General features: G+C 44.9%; 1 protein-coding gene across 5 annotated transcripts in view; it reads right to left on the bottom strand.

The window, feature by feature from the left end:
- LOC147682138 (guanylate-binding protein 1-like) overlaps positions 1-21512 on the bottom strand; it is a 181940-nt gene that overhangs the window by 90682 nt on the left and 69746 nt on the right. For all 5 annotated transcript variants that reach the window (XM_086943545.1, XM_086943547.1, XM_086943544.1 and 2 more), the window contains 3 exons: positions 13184-13383; positions 11674-11801; positions 6680-6789 (listed from right to left, as the gene is read on the bottom strand). In XM_086943545.1, the coding sequence (XP_086799671.1) occupies positions 6680-6789; positions 11674-11801; positions 13184-13376 (431 nt within the window). In that variant the 5' untranslated portion in view covers positions 13377-13383. The remainder of the gene's footprint in view (positions 1-6679; positions 6790-11673; positions 11802-13183; positions 13384-21512) is intronic.

Genomic DNA, 21512 nt, shown 5'->3' with positions numbered 1-21512 from the left:
CTTTGAAAACTGACCACTGTCTGGAATTTAAATGGTGACAAAGTGAATACGAATATTTGTCCTTTTATTGCAATCTGAAAATCAGTACTGAATATGACGCGATGAAACTGAAATCAGCACTTTCTCTCGCAGTATTGGAAGAAATAATTATGGAACAAGCAGGGATACTTCTAAGAATTTGTTTGGTGTGCTAGCTGCATAAAGACCTGGTGGGTTGTATGTCAACATACTGAGCTAAATCATATCACCCAGCACTTACATAAACTCCAGAATATTGACCACCAACAAAGCGTCAAGGCAAGCAGTAATGATTTACTATACTTGACTCCTCGACTACTTACCTTGAAGGTATGTTGAAAATCAATAATGTGCAGACAATGTAAGTGTAGATGGATATAAAAAAAGACTTCATATTTTGGGAGAACATCAATGTGGTGCCCAATGTTTACTTTATAATGTATGGAATTTGACAAGTGTCTGAATAAAAAGATAACGTGTCAAATCTGAATTCAGAGGGGCAGGCTATAGAGGTTAGCGAGCTGTGTGCTACTGGCTGAAATTGGGATGTAAAATCAAGGTCAAACGTTTGAAATCTGCCAGTCCTAGTCAGCTGGGTAATAATGATAGATACAGTACTACAAAGAGGAAAAGAAGCACAAAATGTGGCACCAGGCCATCAGTTTAAATCCAATTCACAAACATTCTTAATAATGTCTATACAGTCTTCTTTCCACAGTATCAACAATATAGAAAATGATATTTCAAAGCCACTGCCATAGACTAGGTTTAATTTCCATTAACAAACGCAGCCATAGTCTTATTTTGAAGATAGTGGCACAAAACACTAGCATAGTCATTCTTTGAAAAGCTCAGCATATAAACATTTTCAGAATCTTATTTTGAACACATTGGTGCAAAAACAACTCTACAGTCTTACTTGAAGGAGTTATTGCAGAAACACGGCGGAGGTCTTATTTTGAAGACGTAGGTGCCGAAACACTGCTGCAGTCTTATTTTGAAAACGTCAGTGCACAAACATAGCTACAGTCTAAAGTAGAAGATACGAGTGCAGAAACAACTCAGTTGACTGACACAGCCAGAGTAATATTTTGAGAAAGGCAGACCTAAAACATCTCCATAAACTTAGCTTGATGATGCAATGTAACATACACTGCCAGTTTTAGCTTGCCTCATTTCTGAAAGATGTTCACCCTTAGTTTGACGACTTTGGTAAAGTGATGCTGCAGCAGCCTTAGTTTTATGGTGTTGAGCAAAAGATATCCTACAATCTTATTTCATCACATCAGCACCTACCAACTACCAAGTGGTTTGATCAAGTAAGTCCAAATACCCAGTCACTCTTGGCACAAAGCAATAGAGCTAGGGCGGTATTTAGATGTTGGAGGAACCTAAAACCTTTCAGTTTCTGAAGGGAACTCTAAGTATGAAGTATTATACATAAGCTGAACTTTCTACCCAAAACCATCCCTGTGGTGGTGGAAATTCAGCCAGTGGATTCTACACTCTACTTAGATTTTCCTCCTGAATTTCGAGAATTTTAAGCTATACCCAAACTCAAAATAATTTCATGGGATCAAAAATAGATTCTGGCACAGTCTTAGTATAATGATCTGTCCAAAAGCAGTGCCGTAGAAGATTTCAGATGTCTGTTCAGAGATAGTGATCGAGTCAAGCTTGGCTCCATAAACCCAGATACAATGCCACTTCCTTAGCTCAGATACAGTGCCAAGGTCTTAGTTTGATTGGATCAATCCAGACCATTCTATAGTATACTTTTTAAAGACCTTATTACGAATCAGATGGAGAGGTGTTCCCAAGGAAGATTCCACCTGGTTGAATTACACCTTTTTCCAGGTGCATTAATGCATCAGCGAAAAACTGCAAAGTTTTCCACAGATATTTCCCAACTGATGAAAGGGAGCAGAAAAAGCTCAGGAATAGGGTCTCAAATGCATACAAAGGCCCTTTATTTCCAGGTCCAGAAACGTATTCCATATTCCAAGGATGAACATTCATGATGCTGGAAACAGGTGGAGATACTGAGCAGATTTAATAATTCAGGCCATGGTATCTCCACCTCTAGTGTCTAAGATCTTCTAGTGAGGTCCTTAGAGTGATGATGGCATCTTGCCATCCCGAATCATTTGACATTTCACTGATTTTCTCATCTATTCTGCTTTTATGAGCATTTCACAGAATACCATGCAAGATAAATGAAATGAAAATGAAGCTGTGTTTCTGACTAATGGTAATATTGGTGTAGATTACGCAATTATACTTGTTTGTATAGAAACAAATTTGAATCACTGTTGTCGAAATACTCCATCAAGCCAAAGTCAGAAATAAGTGGCCAGAGAGGCCCCGCGACCTACGCCTGAGTCTATTGATTGACAGATCACAGGTGGTGTGACATGTAACCAACAGGACAAACGTGTGAACATGAAAAACTCAGATTAGTCCCACAGACAGGCAGCAAAACAACATAAAGCATTTTGGAACACTCAGCCAATTAGGACACAGCACACACAGTGATCACGTGGTCCCCATGTCGAACATCTGGACACGTTACCCCCTGGCACTCATTCTGTCCACACAAGGTCGTAACCCACCTGCATTTGTCATCAGCTGGGAGTAATTTATGACTCCATGATCAGGCCGGTATTCTTCGCCCTGAATAGGATCTATGAATTGTTTTATGATGCTTCAAGAAATGTATAAAAATATGCTCAAAACGGCTATACTTTGAGGCAATCCTCAGATCCGTTTCTGTTTGCTGTACTCCCGGCCGCAGTGTTTAGCGAAATCAACTGTTCCTGTTTTGCCAAACGCCTCTTGTCTTTGTTTTTTAAAGTAAAATCATATTCGAGCAGCATTTTTGCAAGCCAGCCATGAGAGATCGGTGCTTCGAACCTGAGTGCAGCCGAAGGAAAGGAACCTGCTCTAACGGATTCACATCAGGACAGCAAGGAAGGTAAGCTGACACCGCAATTGATTGAAAGCTCTGCTGAATCCGCGGTACGGAGGTCCATCCTGAAGCTGCCGTCACATGGGTAAGAGACTACATTTGATCCTTATTCCCAGCATTTGGCTTATGGTGAACTAGGAAGAAACACCAAAATGTAAACCGAGCGCACTGCCACAGCCTGAAATATGACATATTGTCTATTTTATGTGTCTGAACTGAGTAGTCGCAAGGCAGCCTCGGAGACGATCCTGCTGAGGTCACCTTGGTTTGATAGCCTGCAGGCTAGGAAAGGTAAAGGCTGTTAGTTGCTTGGACCGCTGGGCGTGATACATATGATACGCATAGGCCCTGTCCTTGATATAGGTCCAGCACCTTGAACTTATTTTTTTTAGTCTAAAAGGGTTTTCTCAGTGCTACCGGTTTCTTAACACTGTTGGTATCTGAAAGTAGTGAGGGAGGTTTTGTGCTTGGACCGCTGGGCATGATACAAATGGTACGCATGACCCTTGGGTGTGATATAGTGTATAATTCGGACGCTAGGGAAAATGTGGATCTTCGGGTTTAGGTACAGCTTGTGCAAGGCCAAGGAGGGCCTGTGGTTGTAAAGTTGTTTCACATTTCCGCACAAATTGTTATCTTTGACCCGGAACCGACAGTGACTGACTATCAGGCTTACTTAGTCCCATGCAAAGCTTCCCCTCGTAATCAAGCAGCATGCACTAATGAGTGGGCTAAGAAATGTTTTGACAAAGTCATCATTTTTTCTTTCATTTTTTTTTTCTCTTTTTCCTCATTATGGTAAGAAATGTCTATTCTGATGCATCTATGTAAAAAGTATTGAGCTCGTAGAAGTAGCTGTAACCAGTAATCCCTGTGTGTTTATTCACCCAAAGTTCAGAGTAGAATCTTATATTTTTTGATCCCAAGAAGCTAGAGCATGTCAGTCCCTAAAAAAGTTCCCAGCTATCATGGAGTCGCAGCTGAAACACTTGCAAACTAGGTTTCCCACACAGATTTAAAAACGTTGCGAGTATTGCCATGAATGGCCCTCACACACGAAGGCACACATGTTCCCTGATGCCAGATGGGTGAACCTTCAACACTAACATAATCGAACATGTAAGAACACACATTCGGACCAAATATATAGGGAAAAAAGACCAAAAGACAGGCACTGTTAGAACAGTGGGCAATCTTTGAGGAAGCCCGTACCGACAGTCCTTCCAAAGAACCCGCAAGTAAGGCATATGTTCCTCCATCACCGTATGTAGGAATGGAGGTGTTCCCTTTGCTTTTTTTTTTAAAAAAAATTTTGAAAACCTTTATTGTGCATGAATAAGAGGACAAATACGGGTCTACAACCGTCAGGCCGACCACGATACTTATGTTAGCACAGGTGCAAGCATTACATTCCCCAGCAGCAACAGGTAAAATGTCAACAATCAACGTGCGTTACATTGGGAAAAAACACATCGCCGGGGAAGAGGAGAATTGAAGGTTAATTTTTTTTAAAGGTCTTTTTTTATGCGTTTTCATCATAAGATAAGTCAGCGAAGAGTAAGAACTAAGAAGATTCGAGTCCGCACTATGACTTCACGACATGGGCAAGCGGCATTATAGCTAAAACAACAGTAGAAGTAAGCGATTAGAACAAAATGGCGGTGCAAAACAACAGCAAGTCTTCATCCAGTATTTACGCACCCCCTACAGTGCCGCCCCCTCCCCGTCAATCCCAACCCGGACCCAGAATCGAACCAGATTAAGAAAGCGCAGAAAACAGAAAAATAAGGCCCATAGAACTAAGGAATATCAAATTACCGCCCCACCCTGCACCATTGTGGAGGCTACGGCCTGCCCCCCCCCCCCCCAGCAAAGTGCCTGTCGCCCTCTAAAGAACCCGAAATATAGACAAGAAGGAAGAAGGAGGAAAAGAAAAGAAGAAAATTAACTCTGTATATAGGGAGCGAGAAAAGAATAAACTAGTCTACGACTCCCAGGGAAAGAAAGTGTGGAGGAGCCCACCCAACCTCAGAGCTCCCGAACTCCCCAGCCGCAATTAGCTCCCACACCGTGCATATCAATAAAATAGGGACGTAGTGGACTCGGGGGGTCAGGATCGATAACTCCCAGGACCCCAGGCCAACTGAAAACCACCCCACCATCAGCAAGAATAGACATAAGGCAAATCAATTACAATATAAAATAAGAGAAAGCAGGATATGCAACATTGCAATAACATTTCAAGAATGAGGCGCAATCCGGGTCGTCGTCAGCCAAGCAATCAGTACAAACGAGGAGGTCACATTCATCCCTGCCCCGAACGCTGAAAACCCTCCAAGTATGTCCACCACTGCAAGCCTCTCTCAATCAAGACAAAGGAGCAAGATGGCCGCCCCCGACAACAAAGAAGCAGAGGAGGAAGGGACGAAAGTCTCAAGTCCATAACCAGTACTGTGGCAATTGGGACGGACTTTACCTTCATAACAGGATAATACAAACTGTGCCTGGTCAGAAAAGGAGCATTAGGGGCAGAAGTGTCCGAAGGGGCCAGCAACTGAGGGGCCGGGAAGCGGGCCCCCGGGAACAAGTGCACGGGCAGAGTCACAATAGCTGGGGTGGAGGGAGACTTTGTATCCACAGTCTCTTCAGCAAAGAAACGCACAACAATGTTACCAGGGACACGCAGCTCCCTCGCCGTCCCACTCGATAACAATGTATCACACTCCGGGGTGGTTAGGAGTACCAAGGGGTCGGCAGGACCCGGTCGCTTTGCTGCAAGCGCAACCGCATCGATCTTCCATGTCAGCTCGCGGACATTTCTCTGACATGCTGCCCGCAGGTCATCAAGGGCAGCCAGGACATCAGCGTAGGTCCAATCCTCCTGCATTATCGGGCAGGTCATAATATGCGGTGAAATCCTCGGCGTGGTCCCCCGCTCAAGGATACGCAGGGCAGCACACAGTGAGGATCACCGAGCAGCCCGCACTCAGCCCGGGAGCCAGGAGGCGCCACAAGATGGAGTCTCACAGTCATAAAGCGCGTAGCGTAGAGAAGCGCTGCCTGAAATATCAGCCACACAGGGGAGAACCTCTCCGTCAAAGGGGAGCCAGCGTAGAGGAAGGGGTCAGTCTCAGCAGCCCTATGAGCAACGTGCCACCCACAGTCTGTATCACCCCCTCAGCCACCTCACCGGGAACGTCCAGCAATGCTCAGCGATGGGGGTCGGCGAGGGCTTCAGGGACCGCAGCGGAGGTCAGCATACGCCCCGGGTATCGTACCAAAGCCGCTGGCGGGGACCTTGAGAGAAAGCCATCCACCTCAGCGCATTAGCGTCTCCATTTCAGCGCGGCGTAGGGGCAAATAAATATCAGGATAGTCTTGTAAAGGCAGACGGCTTGCGGAGCCGGGAGCTCACACGTCCGTCCCGTCCGCCATCTTGGCTCCTCCCCCTCCCTTTGCTTTTTAAAGGCAAATTCATATTCGAGCAAAACACTACTAAACAGGGGATGCCTTCGGTGTGAGTTGAAGTTTCTGTTTACATGACCAGCATAATAATTTCAGCATAATAAATATGCAACAAAGAAAAACCTCAGAATGATGTTGCAAGTAGAAATAATGACTCCCACCCTTCTCCTGAATATTTCTAATCAACATCTCCTACTGTGTCTTATTGAAAACGTTACAAAAGGATACTGTAGTTGCTCCAGTGCCCGTTGGTCGATTGTGCCCATGCTGTTAAATACAAAGGTGCTGCTCAGTAGTTCTCCCACGGCAAATATCCAATTTTCATTTGTGGAATCACCCTGGGATAGAGAAAAAAATACTCTTTGGGTTCAGGATGTAGTAGGTGATCCTTTTATCAGATTATGATATGTAATTTCAGGAAGTATGATCAGATTATTTCACTCATCAAGGTTGAACTTGCTGCAAACTACCTAGAACTTTGGACTAAATTAGGAGACTTCATTGACAATGATGGAGATATCCAGAAATATGCTGAAGACTTTTCTACTTCTACAATGCCTCCCGCTAGAGAGCCTCTGTGGTGAGGGATTACTAAAACTGTTGGAACTCTTCCTCTGGACATACACAAGTTAGAGCTGAAGGTTGATTTGAAGGAGGGTTCTTCGGGGAAGAGTCAGAAGAATGCAGAGCTGCTGAGGCAGAACAGGGTCTTTAACAGGAAAGTCTGGATCTTCAGGATGGAGAGTTAGAGGCAGCAAGTTTAGTACCTACATTCCAGTTAAAGGAAATTTCTGTCCACAGATGCCAGAGTCCTGTCTGTATTATTGTACTTTTGATGGAGTCTTCTGCTTAATTTCAGAAGAAAATGTTAGCACATACTTGTGAATGCATACCTTCGCCTTACACTAGCGCCTTTCAAAGTGCCTAATTTAGTACTACTTCATTTGCAAACTATGTTGTTTATTTCTACAACTTTGCATTCTCAAAATACATGCTATGTTAAAAAGCATCCTCTATATGCCTTAAGTCCAGCATGAATAACTGATGTATACCAAAAACCTTTGTGGTCACCCCTTTTTTTCCTTTAAATGGCTCTCTTCTTCCTTTCCAGCCCCTGCATGCCTCTTCTCTCTGAGCACAACCTTCTTTAAACCGCATGTATCTTTTTCGTAATCTCGCTTATTGTATTTCTGAAAATTGCCTTCAACTCTTTTCATTGATCAGAGCCTTCTCATTTTTGGAAAGTGATATTTCGACAACCAAACCCTACATTATCTCTTCTCGCTCATCTATTAACTCCATCAAACATCTTTATGATCTCACATACCCCCTTTTTCTAATCATAATCACATCTAACTCCTAATACTTCAATTACTAATATCTACTACAAATACACTGAAGTGAATGCATGGAATGGTTTCCCTGAGCTCACAAGAGTAACACCAATAACGTACAATAAGCAATTACAGTAGACAAACCCTCCAAAGCAGTGTGTTGTCTAGCATAAAGATCTTCAACGCCTCGTGAGAGGTAGTAAGTGCTATAAAAATGCAATCACAATTCAATACAACTCATTATTGCTGGAGCATTTGACAACTGCCTGTTCTCCCACTCAGTTAATGATTCCAAGTAAGCCATAAAACATGTCCTTTCCTTGTGACCTCTATCTTTATCCAGCACAACCTGAAGCACTCAACTGGCTGCTTGCAATGCATCAAACAAACAAGCATTTACAATGCAATGGTCTCGGCATTATTAAAGGTAGAGCTATTGGCATTGCTCATGACATTTCTTTTTTTTTTTTAAATCATAAATAAATGGTTTGTCATTTATATTGCCAATAGCTTAATTGCTTGCAGATGCAATACCTATTGCATTAGCACCCACACACAGAGTAAGTAGCAGAGTAGTAGAGTGAGTAGTTGATAGTGAGTAGGAGAGAGTTATAACCCTGGGGCCGTGAGCACCCACACCTCTAGGATTGCACCACTGAGAACCGTGGCACATGGTTGCAGCATGAAGTACGGATGAGCGCGTGCACAGAAAATACTTTTTTTAATAGCAGGTAGAGCAGGTTACACCCACACCGTATCTGTTCTAAAACCTGCAGCCCTGAGCACCGCCCCTGGACGGGGAATACACAGGGCTTGAAATTCTCTTCCCAGACAGGGCCAGCAGCACCAGCTGCAGTGAACGGCAAACCAACCAGAAACCGACCTATCATCCCTGGCACCGCCCTCCCGAGATAAGCAGCAAGCTGCAGAATGGGAAAGGCAAAGCCAGCACAACAACCCCTAGCAGGCACTGGGAAAACACGAAGCACAAAACCAGCAGACTTGAAAACACAGCTGGAAAGGTGGTTTGTGGCTGGAGGCCCCGCATATTTCAGCTCGATATCACTTATAGCAAGAAGCACTTCCTTAGCAGCAGTAATCACTCGTTTCCAGAAGCGCTCTGAGAGACTGCTGGGGATGGGAGGGTAGAGGGAGGAGCGAGACTGGATGGAGGCGAGCTGGGAGTGAGAGTGTAGGGAGGTGGGAGGTTACAGGGGAGAGGAGCGCGCAGGACGAGAAGCGCAAAGAGGGAGCCTGCCGGAGCAGGGAGCTATGGACTGGGAGGACGGGTGAGAGCGAAAGGGAGTAGGGAGGTGGGAGTCTGCAGGGAAATAGCAAGAAGGAGACAAAGGAAAATCAATGGAACAGTGGGGAAAAGAAACGAGGAAAGCGAGAGCAGCCTACCTCAACCTTACCAGCAGCAAAATGGCGGCCTCAAGCTTCCGACATTTTTCGGATTTGGGGGGGTGTTTTGCTGTCCTGAGTGACGGACGACGATTCACTGTCTAAAGAACAGCAAAACTTACGCCCCCAAATCCGAAAAACACGGGGCTTGTTTGGAGTGACTCCCTTCTCTTCCAATGGCTGGCCTCCGTTTAGGAAGCCAGCCAATGGAAGCGAACGAAGCGGAGAGGCGGGTCTAAAGTGCCCTACTCCAAAACATAAGATCTCCGGACAGGAAGCTGCTTCGCAGCTTATAGGTCCCTCGACCTAAACAGCAGTGGCCTGTAGTGTGACTTTAATTAATTACCAGCAGATGCAAATAATTTAAGCATTCCACCATCCACCTTTCAGTTTGTCTAGGTGAGACACCCTAAGTGCAACAGGCACCCCCATCTGTGGGCCTGTGCTCACTGTGCCTTTGGCCCAAGTTGCATCTCACAGATTAGGCCTAAATCGTCTGACACCAATGTGGTCCCATCTGGATGAGGTCAAGGGTGGCAGTTCAGTGCTTCTTGTTTCTACTGGATCATGAACAAGGCTGGCTTGCATGCGATGGTCTATGGCTGGAGTGGTATAGTAGGCACAAAAAATCAGTACTTACCAGTGGTTGGGGTTAACTGAAGAATTCCACCCATCACTTTTTCTTTTTCTACATGTCATTGAGAGAGTATCTTCAAGACGTGGGGTGTGTTCCACCTTCAGATACCCAGACGAGGACAATAAAATAACTCAGTGATTTGGATATACACTGACTATATCTCAATCTGCACGTCACAGCTATTAACCCCGATGCGTTTCAGCCTTTCACCCTTCAAATGGTCATTAAACAAATGCTATTGAGTTGTTTAATTCTTATCTTTTTTGAGGTCGGAGAAGTAGTGGTTTGCATTTTGCACAAACACGAAGGTCAAATTCTAGCTCTTTGGTGTAGTTGTGAGCTCACCTTCAATAATTGCGACCAGGAGTAGTGCTTGGTGGATTATACTTCCGTGCATTGAAGCCCTCTCTTCCCTTTCATAAATACGTTGATTCGGAAAAATCCAAGATGTAACGAGCGAGGGGTCATGCAAAGGGACTTTATTATGTCACTACAGAGTTGACCTTTGACCTCATCCACTAGCAGCCTCCTAGTCACTGCTCAGGTGCTAGCAGATGAGGAGCAGTGGATACCACAGGAAATAAACACGTTTCTAAGGGCCCTGCCGGCTTTCTCTACCCGATGTCTCCGGTCCTGACGCCTGAGATCAGCAACAGTAGGGGTGGTAGCGTCCGTATCGCGTGGCAAGCCACGGAGAGCAGTGACTTCCCCTGGCTAAGCCTAACGGGCGTCTAGCCTCGTAACAATAGGATATGCTTCCCTGAGCCTGGCCTGCGGCAAAGTCTCACTGGAAACATACAAACACGCAGTCAGACCACAACAACCCGCCACAGAGCTTGTCTGCAAACCTGTACTACACCTGTGACTCACTGTGTGTTTGTACGAGGAGAAAATCATGTAATGCCTGGAACGTGCATTCCATCCAAGAAGTTGCATAAAGATTTTTGCTAAAGGTTGTTTTTCGCACAAGAGCCGCATTTCCTGGTCTGGTGCATGCAATTGCCCCATTGACCGGAGAACCTGCCACTCGTATCACCCTTGTACATCTTGACTCACGCCTCTGTTGCTCAGGCTCATTGTTTATCTGAGGGTTGCACAAATGTTATTCAAGTTTCGGGACGGAAGAGAGCTGCGGGCGGAGGGAGGGGGGAGCGGGACAGAGGAGAGCAGCGGGCGGAGGGACGGGGGGGAACGGGACAGAGGAGAGCTGCGGAGGGAGGGGGGGAGCGGGACAGAGGAGAGCTGCGGGCGGAGGGAGGGGGGATGAGCAGAGCATCTCTGAAAACCACCACCGTCTTTCTCTGAGGCAAAGCAGAAATGCCTCGGAGAAAGCATTGTAATTTTCGCATTCGGGGGCGTGTGTTTTGCTGTCCTGAGTGACGGACGACGTCACTGTCTAAAGAACAGCAAAACTTACGCCCCCAAATCCGAAAAAGACGGGGCTTGTTTGGAGTGACTCACTTCTCTTCCAATGGTTGGCCTCTGTTTAGGAAGCCAGACAATGGAAGCGAACGGAGCTGAGAGGTGGGTCTAAACTGCCCTACTAACAAACATTAAATCTCCGGACCGGAAGCTGCTTCGCAGCTTATAGGTCCAGAGACCTAAAAACAACACATGTATAACCACTAGCAAGGTCTTTATCATCATGACGGTTTGGAAGACTTTCACATTTCATTGCTTAATATTCAATGTTTTCTCGTTAAAGTTGTAATCTAACTTCAAAAGCACAAATGCTCTGAACTGGTTATGTGACAGCATTGAGTATTATAAAACACAATAAATGAATCAGTATATGATAAAACAAAATCTTTGCTTACATTACAGCCATAGTGAAAAGGTTAGATTACCTTCTCTACGTCTCCCAGCCCTTCAGTGTCCAGGAGCACAAGTGTGTGGTTGTATTTCTCTGGGTGGGGCATACACCACATCCAAATGCCCTTGGTGTGAGACTGGACTGTAGGTCCTATGGAGAAACCTGGCAAAAAAATAAGAATCTATGAGCGATCCCTGCCACCTTTTGCGTCTTTGGAAAATAATTAATCCATTCGGTTTCTGATAAACCTTTGTTCTCTTAGTGAATGCTTCTCATCAGCGAGAAACCGAGGTATTGGGGGAGAGGGGAAGTCTACATTTCATGGAAATCTTCAGCATGACGCTGACTTGCATTTTCCTATGAGCAAGACAAGTTTAATAACATTAGAAGCAACAAGCACTTTTCAAAGTGGGAGGTTCTAAAACATGGTCTCATGACTTGAGAGGACAAAGAGACAGACTGGGTAGTTCTTCACAGAAGGTTATCCTATCATTTGAATTGACTTCAGCAGGCAACACAGTAAGGGATATTAAAAAATCCACTGACGGGCAAGGTAGAGTTTCAAATTTCCTATTATTTATGTAGCAGAACTCCGTGGAGGTCCACATAAGATAATGGAAGGCATGTATACATTAAAATACAGATAAAAAGGATATCCGAAAATGTAATTTTGAGTTCAAAAGTACCTAGAAGCTACCCTAACAGTGGGCACAGCAAACCCGTAAAATGTCCAACATTTAAAATTGCACCTCAAACAATTTCCTAGTAAAATAGAGGGTGTTGCACTTAATGTCACATACAATTATTTCGTGCCACCATTGCAAACTGTGCAAACACTATGAGGTAAAAACATTATATAAGAGCACAATAGCAGCAGCAAAACCAAGAATGTAGGCGAATGATAACAGGATATTGCCCTTAATAGCACATAAAGCGACTAATGCAATGACAGAGAAATTGTAATGTAATATTGAAAGTGAATGTAAAGCTAAGAGAGTCATTTAGACACTGGCTGCCTGCCGCATTTCACTTCCTGTGCCATGTTGGCTTGTTGTATTCCTCAGTGTGCGTCCTGACTCTGTGGTGCGAACCGTTTAATGGGAAAAAAATGTAGTGACTGCAGGTCCACAATGCAGATCTGCAACACACAAACCAGTGTAAAACTTGCATATAAGTGCAGTACCTACTTAGACAAAACAGGACCATATTTAAAAGACCAACAACAGCACTGTACCCCCAGTTTTGTGTGTTTTCTATTGCTTCTTAATAAGCTTCACCTAGTCTGTCCCCTATATTGTATGCCTCTTAAAGGAAAACAATGTTTTTATATCTTTTGATTTGGGAAACAAGTGGTTACAAAGGCAAATGTATTTTGCTTGTTTTCTGTAGAAACTGCCTTATTTTCCCTGTGGTGTATATATAAATGTATATATGTATTTATGTATAGTAATTAGAGTTATTGTATAAACATAATTCATTTATTAGACTAATTGTAATTGGATGTTCTTGACATAAGAAAATGTGCAAGCACGAATAGTACCCACCTCTGTTTGTGCGCGCTAGTCTGTTCATTAGGTAGGACTTGCCCGTGCGATACAGACCCACAATGGTCACTACTACCATTGGCCCTTGGATGTCAGACAGAACTTGCAGAGCATCCTGTCTCAACCTCAGTTCTCCTTCCAAGGTGTTCTCGATTAGACACAATGGGTGGGACATATTGACTTCACGCACCATTGCTACTCTGTGAGGGTGAAACAAAACAGCTGTGGATGAGGAACATTGTAAGGGAGGAAGGAACTTGTAAGAATAAATCAAAAGTAACATATAATCGACACTCACAATTTTTAAGTAATTGCTTCCTACCCTCATAAAACGTGACATGCCAATACTGTTTGTTAAAAGGCTTTGAAAATGATTAAGGATAATAAATAGTGACTCCAGTACAGCTGAAGCAATAAATAATGGGCATGATTAAAGGAAACACGTGCAAAATTGTTGATCTTTACCTTCAGATGTCTGTCTGTTTTCCTTGTGCTTTTGATGTGTCAGGTGATGTGTCAGGCTTGACTAGCCCCTGAGGAGAAAGGGCCAAAAGAACAAGTTACTTACCTTCGGTAACGCCTTATCTGGTAGACTCTATCTAGCTGCAGATTCCTAACCATGTGATAGAGACTTCTTTTCTAATAGCAGATTCCTTACCTTGAATAGATACCCAAGCAACAACTCCCCACAGGAGAGATGACAAACAGATTCAGACCAGGAAGTCCTGGAGGACTGCATGAGCAAAGTGCCCATTACAAAAGACCTGACTGTCCAGGCAGTAGTGCTTGATAAACGTGCAGAGATGCACATGTCACAGCCTGAAAAATATCCGGGCCAAGGACTTTGTGAGCTAATACAGTGATCATGGCCTTGGCCCTTGCGGAATGAGAACTCAGAGGGATGCTTCTTGGCCAGTGCATAGCAGATTTTAAAGCACTGGGAGATGGTGCATTGTTGCACAGCTTTCTCTTTGTTTTCCCTAATGAACCCAATGAAGACTTGATTGTCCACCCAGTGTTCTTTGGTACAATCAATGTAGAACAATAACGCTCTTTTTGCGTGCAGGCAGTTAAGTCTCTCCTCTTCTTTGGAAGGGTAAGGTAGATCAAAGATGGTCAGCAGTGGGACGGCCTGGCCGACATGGAAAGATGTCACCACTTTCAGCAGGAAAGAGGCACATATCCTTAGAACTGGTTTATCTGGGAAAAAGATAGTGTATGGAGGGTGCACAGAGTGCCTCGAGTTTGCTAACCCTCCAGACCGATGTAATGGCCACTAGAAATGCTGTTTTTATAGTCAAGAGATGTGGAGAGCAACTATGCATAGGGTCGAATAGCTGGCACATCAGGAAGTTTAGAATCATGTTAACGTCCCATTGGGGTACGATAAAGGGTTTTGGAGGAAATGTGTAGTAGTCCTTTGAGAAAACAGATCCCAACAGGTGACTTGATCAGAAGGGCTGATCAGCAATGGCAAAAAAGCTCATATGGACAAAATGTATCCTTTAACTATGCTCAAAGCAAAGCATTGCCAGGCTAACAAAAGAACAAATAACACCACCTCATACAAAGGTGTGGACAGGGGATCAACATTTTTTGTAGCAAACCAAGCCAGAAAGATGTTCCTGTCATGCACTGTCTTGGTTGAGGATGTCTGGCTGCCACAATAACATCACAAATGTTTGAAGGGAGGTCAAAAACTGTCAAATTCAGCCGCTCAATCTCCAATCATGAAGGCGGAGTGTGCGCATGTCCAGGTGTCTTTCGCAGACCTTGTCCGGTGACTCAGAATTTTTTGTGTGGGTTACCCAAATACGACATTTAGCACGCTGACGAGCATCGGGAATGGCTTCGGAAATGGGCCCTGGACTTTCTGGGCCACCTGAACCTAGAGCGTTGCAGGGTCATCTGGAGTCTGGTGACCAAGAGCTTCAGAGACCACTCTTTAAGCGCCTTGGGATTCATGTTGCAACAGACTTCATAGCGTTGGAGTCATGGCCTGGTTCCAGGCACTAGAAGCAAACCAGGTGGGGGTCTGTCACAGACATCTGCCTGTGCCAGGAACCACGAGTATTTAAACTAATCAGAGATTGGGAGAATGTGAAAAGGTATAAAGGTGATTAGAATACAAAGCCATTGAAGAATAAAATGAAAGTCGATTGAGGGTTTCTGAATTAATGTGGATGTTGAAACAGAATTCCCACTGAGATAAATATCAGGAATTATTGGTACAACTTATGATCAAGTTCCTTGGTCTAGACATGGTTTATGGACTTTTAGAAAAGATTTTCCAAGCCTGAGACATGAGGCTGAATAAATGGTACTCAGTAGTAGAAATAAAGGTTACTGTGTATACAATTTTGTGGGTAGATTTGGATGCATTGTTTTCAATTATAGTGCCGAAGGATTTATGTATTCCTTGTAAATTTGCAGTGAAATGGCCAGATGAACACCTGCATAGAAGTTGCTGGGAGTTTTAAGCTTGCTAAGGTGTATATGGATAAATTTACTACAGTCATAAATTATTTAAATGAAAAGGTTCTGGTGAAACAAGTTATTTGGTCAAAAATCATGAGAGCAACACAGAATGGTGATGTTCATGCGAAATATGAGAGGTTGATGCTGATTTACATGCAATACAGTGGAATGGAAGATCCAGTAAAGGAAGGTGCATAAGGGTTTGTTTCCGTTTTTTGTTTTGGGTTTTCTTCCGGAGTCGAGTTTGCAGCTTCAGCAGAATGTGATTTGCTGGCACTACACTACATAACATAAGACCTCATTTTCTGATCCAGAATTGTCATTGGTACATTCCATCCGGATCTCTACACCCCTTGTTCTCAAAAAACATTGCTGTCCCCAAATTCAAGAAAGTGCGTTGAGGTGGAAAGGTTTTGTGATAGGTACTGCCAAGTTGTGGAATTCTCTTTGTTTTGATCTTAAAAATTCACAAAATCTTTTTCAATTCAGGAAAGTTTTGAAAGCATGGCTCTTCAACCAATTGTGTTCTCTATTCTTTTCGTTATGCATTATTCGGGTATTCGAGTACTATACAAAACCTAAAAACATAACATAACAACAATCAAAGCCTTTGGATGAGATAGTGGCCTATGCAAACTACTGTAGTGATTATTGTGAGCCTGAAATGAAATTGTCCAAGGATAAACTGATGTTTACATAGACCGAGATCTTTCAGCAAGGAGGACAAGAATTGGAGCTGAAAGTAGGTGGTACAGTTTCAGGATTCCTTGAGAGGTAGAGGTAGTTTTCGAGACAGAGGCACATGTTTTAATAACATTATTAACTGGGATGCTGAGATCTGGTGTTTGTCACATATGTTGCAAAGAAAGGTATTAGAAGATAAATTGTAGATTTAATATGAAGCCTTATGTTAATGAGTCTCATATGGAGCTTCAAATGAATTCTACGCAACAGAATGTGGATTTAATGACACAGGATTGGGCTGCACAGTCAATGGTACCAACTCCATCAGCCTCAATGCAGAAGGTGTAGAACGCAAAGCAGTTTTACAGAACTATTCCTTCTGCTCTAGTTCATCAACCTCAGATGCAGAATAGTGCTGTAGGATTTTCACAGAATTTACAAAAATTCAGTTTCATCAAATGCAGTTTTGCCTCAAATAAAACCATCAGTGATAAATGATTAATTTCGAATGTTTGTGGCTATCCCCCACAAGTACCACAAGGACACTCAAGTACAGTGACAGTGCCTGAGAGGGGAAGAGGACTGCATGTGTGGTGCAGTCTTAGAGGTAGACCAGAAGGGCCATTTGTAGAAGAACGAAATGGCCACCTTGTATCATTTTTTGATACTGGTGTTACCCGTTCCACAGTGAGATCAGAAGCATTTCCTAACCTGCCCTCTTGGGAAAAGAAGTCCAACATGAAGCCATTTTAAATAAACAACCTATTAATAAGTTGTCAGCTAACATTCCAAACAGCGGTGGTGGTGGCCGCCTACCTAAAATGGTAGGGCGGCCGTGGTTGGAGAGGGCAGCGGATTGGAGAGGGGGTGAGAAATAAAATATAAGAATTAAAAAAATGACTTATCCGCTGCCCCGCTCCTCTCCCACTGATGCTTGCATAGCTGTTCCTCTCGGCAGGGGATGGGCCCTCAGAGCACAGGCTTCGCACCCAATCCTGGCACTGCTCTCACAAGAGAGCAGCTCTAGGATTGGTCTGAGCAGCCTCGTTTGCCGCTCACATGGTGCATTGAAGTCTGTACTGTTTCTCCAGTCTGGCTGTGTAACACCGCCAGGTTGGAGAAACATAAGTGGACATGTGTGTTTGTCCGGCCTCGGACAGCCGGCCGAACACACATGCGCACTTATGAGTGCAATTTACTCCTCCCTGACATGCCCGCCCCACCCTATTCTATTCAACCATAAAAGAAAACAAATTTAAGATTAGTGAGACTAGACCAGTAAATGTATTAATGTGATTTAAGATATAAAGTAAATTGTTCAATTTATTGTACACAGGATGGTGTTTTGTTCAGACAAAGGACCCAGATGCAGATTTAAAATTAAATCACAAGAAGTGTTAAGTGGTATATTTCCAGTTTTCACAGAAGAGAATATACTTTCATATTTAAATCAGACAGAGAAAATGGAGGTTTGCAATTTTACTGGAAAAGCTGCTGGGCTGACTAGAAGTGGAACGCCATGAAAAGACTACAATGGATTCAGAACTCAGCTGCCAGACTACTCTCACATATGAAGTCACAAGCCCACATTTCCCCTGCCTTGAAATCCCTGCATTGGTTACCGGTTGCCTGAAGATCCTGTTCAAGCTGCTTTATATCACCCACAAAGCAATTCATGGAACAGGACTGTTCTTCATCAGGTATAACATCACAAAATACATTCAACAATGGAACCTCCGCTCTATAGTGGCACCTCGCCTCAAAATCCAAACGTACAAAAAAAAAAAACAGGGGTGGCACATCCTTCTGTTCAAGCAGTCAAACTAGGGAACTCTTTGTCCCCCCAACACTGGATCCACGGATAACCACCTTATCGTCAGAAAAATACTCAAGAATTGGCTCTTCCCCACATAACCACCATACGCAAGCAGAAAAATACAGCATAAACCTCTGTATATGAGCATTTGTCTGTGCTACAGATTTGTACCTATATATGTATATTGCTTTATATAAACATGTATAATGATGTTTTTAAAAATATAGATATTCATTAGTTCCGCTTAACAATTGTACATATTATTTATTTATTTATTTTTTTAATTTTTGGAAGACCTTTATTGATGGAAAAAAGCAAATACAGCTCAGCGAAGAGCCCGAGGGCTCACACATACAATACAGTACAGCATAATAAGAGCGCAAAGGATCCATTACAGAAAGGCTGAGGTCTAGTTTTAAAGTTTTGTCCTGGAGGATAGACTGGAGCAGGATAACATGGCACAACAAGTCGGTTCCGGTGTAATACAATCAGGATATACAAGCACACACAGGAAGAAAACCACCGGAGTCACTGCGCATAACCCAGAAGAGGAACGTCTAAACCCAAGGGAAGAAAAAGAAAAAGAATAGAAGGCCCATAGAACCAAAAATAATTTTTTTTTTTTAAAAACCCGTCCGCCCCCCCACCCTGCACCCCTGCAGCTGGCTACGGCCTACCCCCCCCTGTAAAACAGGAGCCCATTTTGCTATCGCTGGCCAGGCTGCTGGCGCAAGACGCCTCTTAGTTTCCATTCTGAATAATTACCAAACAAAGAGACGGGCGCTGGAAGCAGGAATCAAGAACAGGATTTATTTCTCATGAGGAGAGCCAGTCATTTCGGACACGAAACACAGTGTCTTTCGGGAGTTGCTCTAACAAATGAGCTGAGACTCCGTCTTTTATACTTTACAAAACACGTGGCATTACAATCACGATATTGTGAAACAAGGAATAGGACATCCCCATAATCCTCGTGACAATCCTACCCCACATGTGTTCACAATAGGGACCCTTGACCTGCTGATAAGAGGGGAGGGCAATCACGCAGCTGAGTGCTCCGTCAACTGTTTAGGATGTGTGCGCCTGATCATGGCCCAGGGGGTGGGGTGGCCAGGATCAATAGTGGGTCCTTTGAAGAGGAGTGACCTCATACAAATAGGGGCAGTAAATGGTATCTCCTGGCTTAGGCGATGGCCTCGGACATGTGTGGTCAGTCAGACTCGGGGGAAGGGGTCATCAAAGGAGTGGTATTCATGCCGTGTGGACAATCGAGCGCGGAGGGAAGGCTTGTCAACAGAGGGGCATTCATGGAAGGAAAGGAGGTGTTGGTCAGGCGCGGCCGTGACTCCCAAGGACAGGGCTTTGCAGAAGAAGAAGGTTTATGACTTGCTCGTGTGAGGAGAAGGGAGGGGGGGCCAGGGTGGACACAGGGACAGAGTCGCATAGAGAGAGAGAGAGATCTTATGACCCGTACATGAGAGAGCGGGGGCAGTCAGGTGCAGCTGGGGAAGGCTACGTCAGCTAAGGCGAAGGATGCCTCTTCAAGAGAGAATGGGGGGGGGGTTGCGTGGGTCAAGCAGAAGGGCTGCCTTTCAGGGCAGGGTCGCGCAGAGGGAGAGGGTTTCAAATACACGCAGAAGGGAAACCGGTGATTCTAATCTTAGGCGGGCAAAAGGCCAGGGTGTCTAAAATGGCTGTCATGTACACATGGGTACAGGCCTTTGCTGGCAGAGGGATGCAGTCAATGCTTTACGGTATTCGTGGTGCGCGCAGGGAGAGGAGTGGGAAAAGGGAAATGAACGTTGCTTATGTACATCGATATTTCTAATTTTCTACACCCCTAGCAGTGTGCCTGTCGCCCAATAAAAGGAGTCCCGAAATATAGAGAGTAAGAAAAAGAATCTATCCTAAAACTCTCATAAAATAAGAAAAGCGGGGAGGAGCCCACCACCCGCCCGCTCTCCCGCGAGGTCAGTAGCAACACAAAGCATGACGCCCAGTAATGATAACACATACGATAAGCAGAAGAAACTGGAAGCCCAAAAGCAGTGCACAATGCGAGCAATGTAACAACACCCAACACATATGCCCAGGGCAGCACCAAGGAGATCCCCAAGCCATGTACGCAAGCGTATGCCCCTGACCCTTCTATTACGTTCCGTCAATGCGAACCCCGGACACCCAGAGGAAACTATCCCCCGGCCGCCCTCTCCTGCGAGAACAATACAAAAACAGGAGTTAGTAGTCTGGTGGCAAAAAGTAAATAATAAAACGGCAGTTCACAGAGCACAGAATGGAGCACAGAAGCAACCCATCACATCGTCAGTACTAACAGCATTTCCCCCAGCTGTCCCAATCGATAACGAGGAATCCGCCAGTCCGAGATGAGAAGTGACTATCCCGGTCACATTGTCGCCTTACCACCGCAAAGTCAACCCATCACACCGTCAATAGTAACAGCAGTCCCCCCAGCTGCCCACATCAATAACGAGGAATCAGCCAGTCCAAGATGAAAAATGTCTATCCCTGTCCCGTTTTCTCCTTACCACCGCAAATCAATGTGGTCGATGCAGGTGTAGCCGGCAGCCGAAAAGCGCCTCCGAGGTGTGAGCAACTCGGCGTGTCCGGATCAAGCAGAGTCAGCAGTCCCAGGGAAGGAGCAAAGCACGCCATCTTTAACTCGTTGAACACAGCCGGGGCAGGGAGGGAGATCGCAGTGTCCAGTACCTCCCAAGTTGGGTCTCGGGGAGCTGCGAGCTCGGCATGGGGGGAAGGCTCACGCCGTGACAGGAATCTCGAAGGAGCATATAGTCTCGGGAGACGACCTCCCGCGGCGGGAGGCGGTGGAAGGCTTGAGACCATGAAGGCACAGCTGTCGCCGGAGGTCGCCATCTTAACACCGGAGGAGGTGGAACAAAGGGCGATGTCGAGTACCTGTGCGTCGGCCATCTTGGAGGGGCCCGATACACTGAGCATGCCATCCATCTTGTCCAGCAGGGCGCAGCCAGAATGTATCAGATCAGAGCGGAGGGAAAGAACCGCTGCCAATAAGACGCCATAGCCATGAGTGGTAGCACACAACGGTCCAAACATGTCTCCCCGTCCAGAAACACAAGTCATATCCGATTTTTCAGAAGGCGTCACGTTATTCTCACCACAGCATCAGGCAGGGAAACGCCGAGTCGGAGCAGGCTGCGCACCATAAAATATCAAAGTGCCGCATTGCGAGGAACAGATGACTGAGCCGGAACGTAGACAAAAGCACCATCCGCCCTACATGTCGTCTTTGCCAGTTCCGAGTAGTCGGCCAGGCCGGGGGCTCGCCGCCATTAGCGGGCCGATGTGCAGGCA

This window comes from Lissotriton vulgaris, chromosome 11 (assembly GCF_964263255.1).
Source record: "Lissotriton vulgaris chromosome 11, aLisVul1.2, whole genome shotgun sequence".
In the NCBI taxonomy this organism is placed as follows: domain Eukaryota; kingdom Metazoa; phylum Chordata; class Amphibia; order Caudata; family Salamandridae; genus Lissotriton; species Lissotriton vulgaris.
The sequence above is the reverse complement of the archived record's forward strand: the minus strand, read 5'-3'. Positions and strand labels throughout refer to the sequence as shown.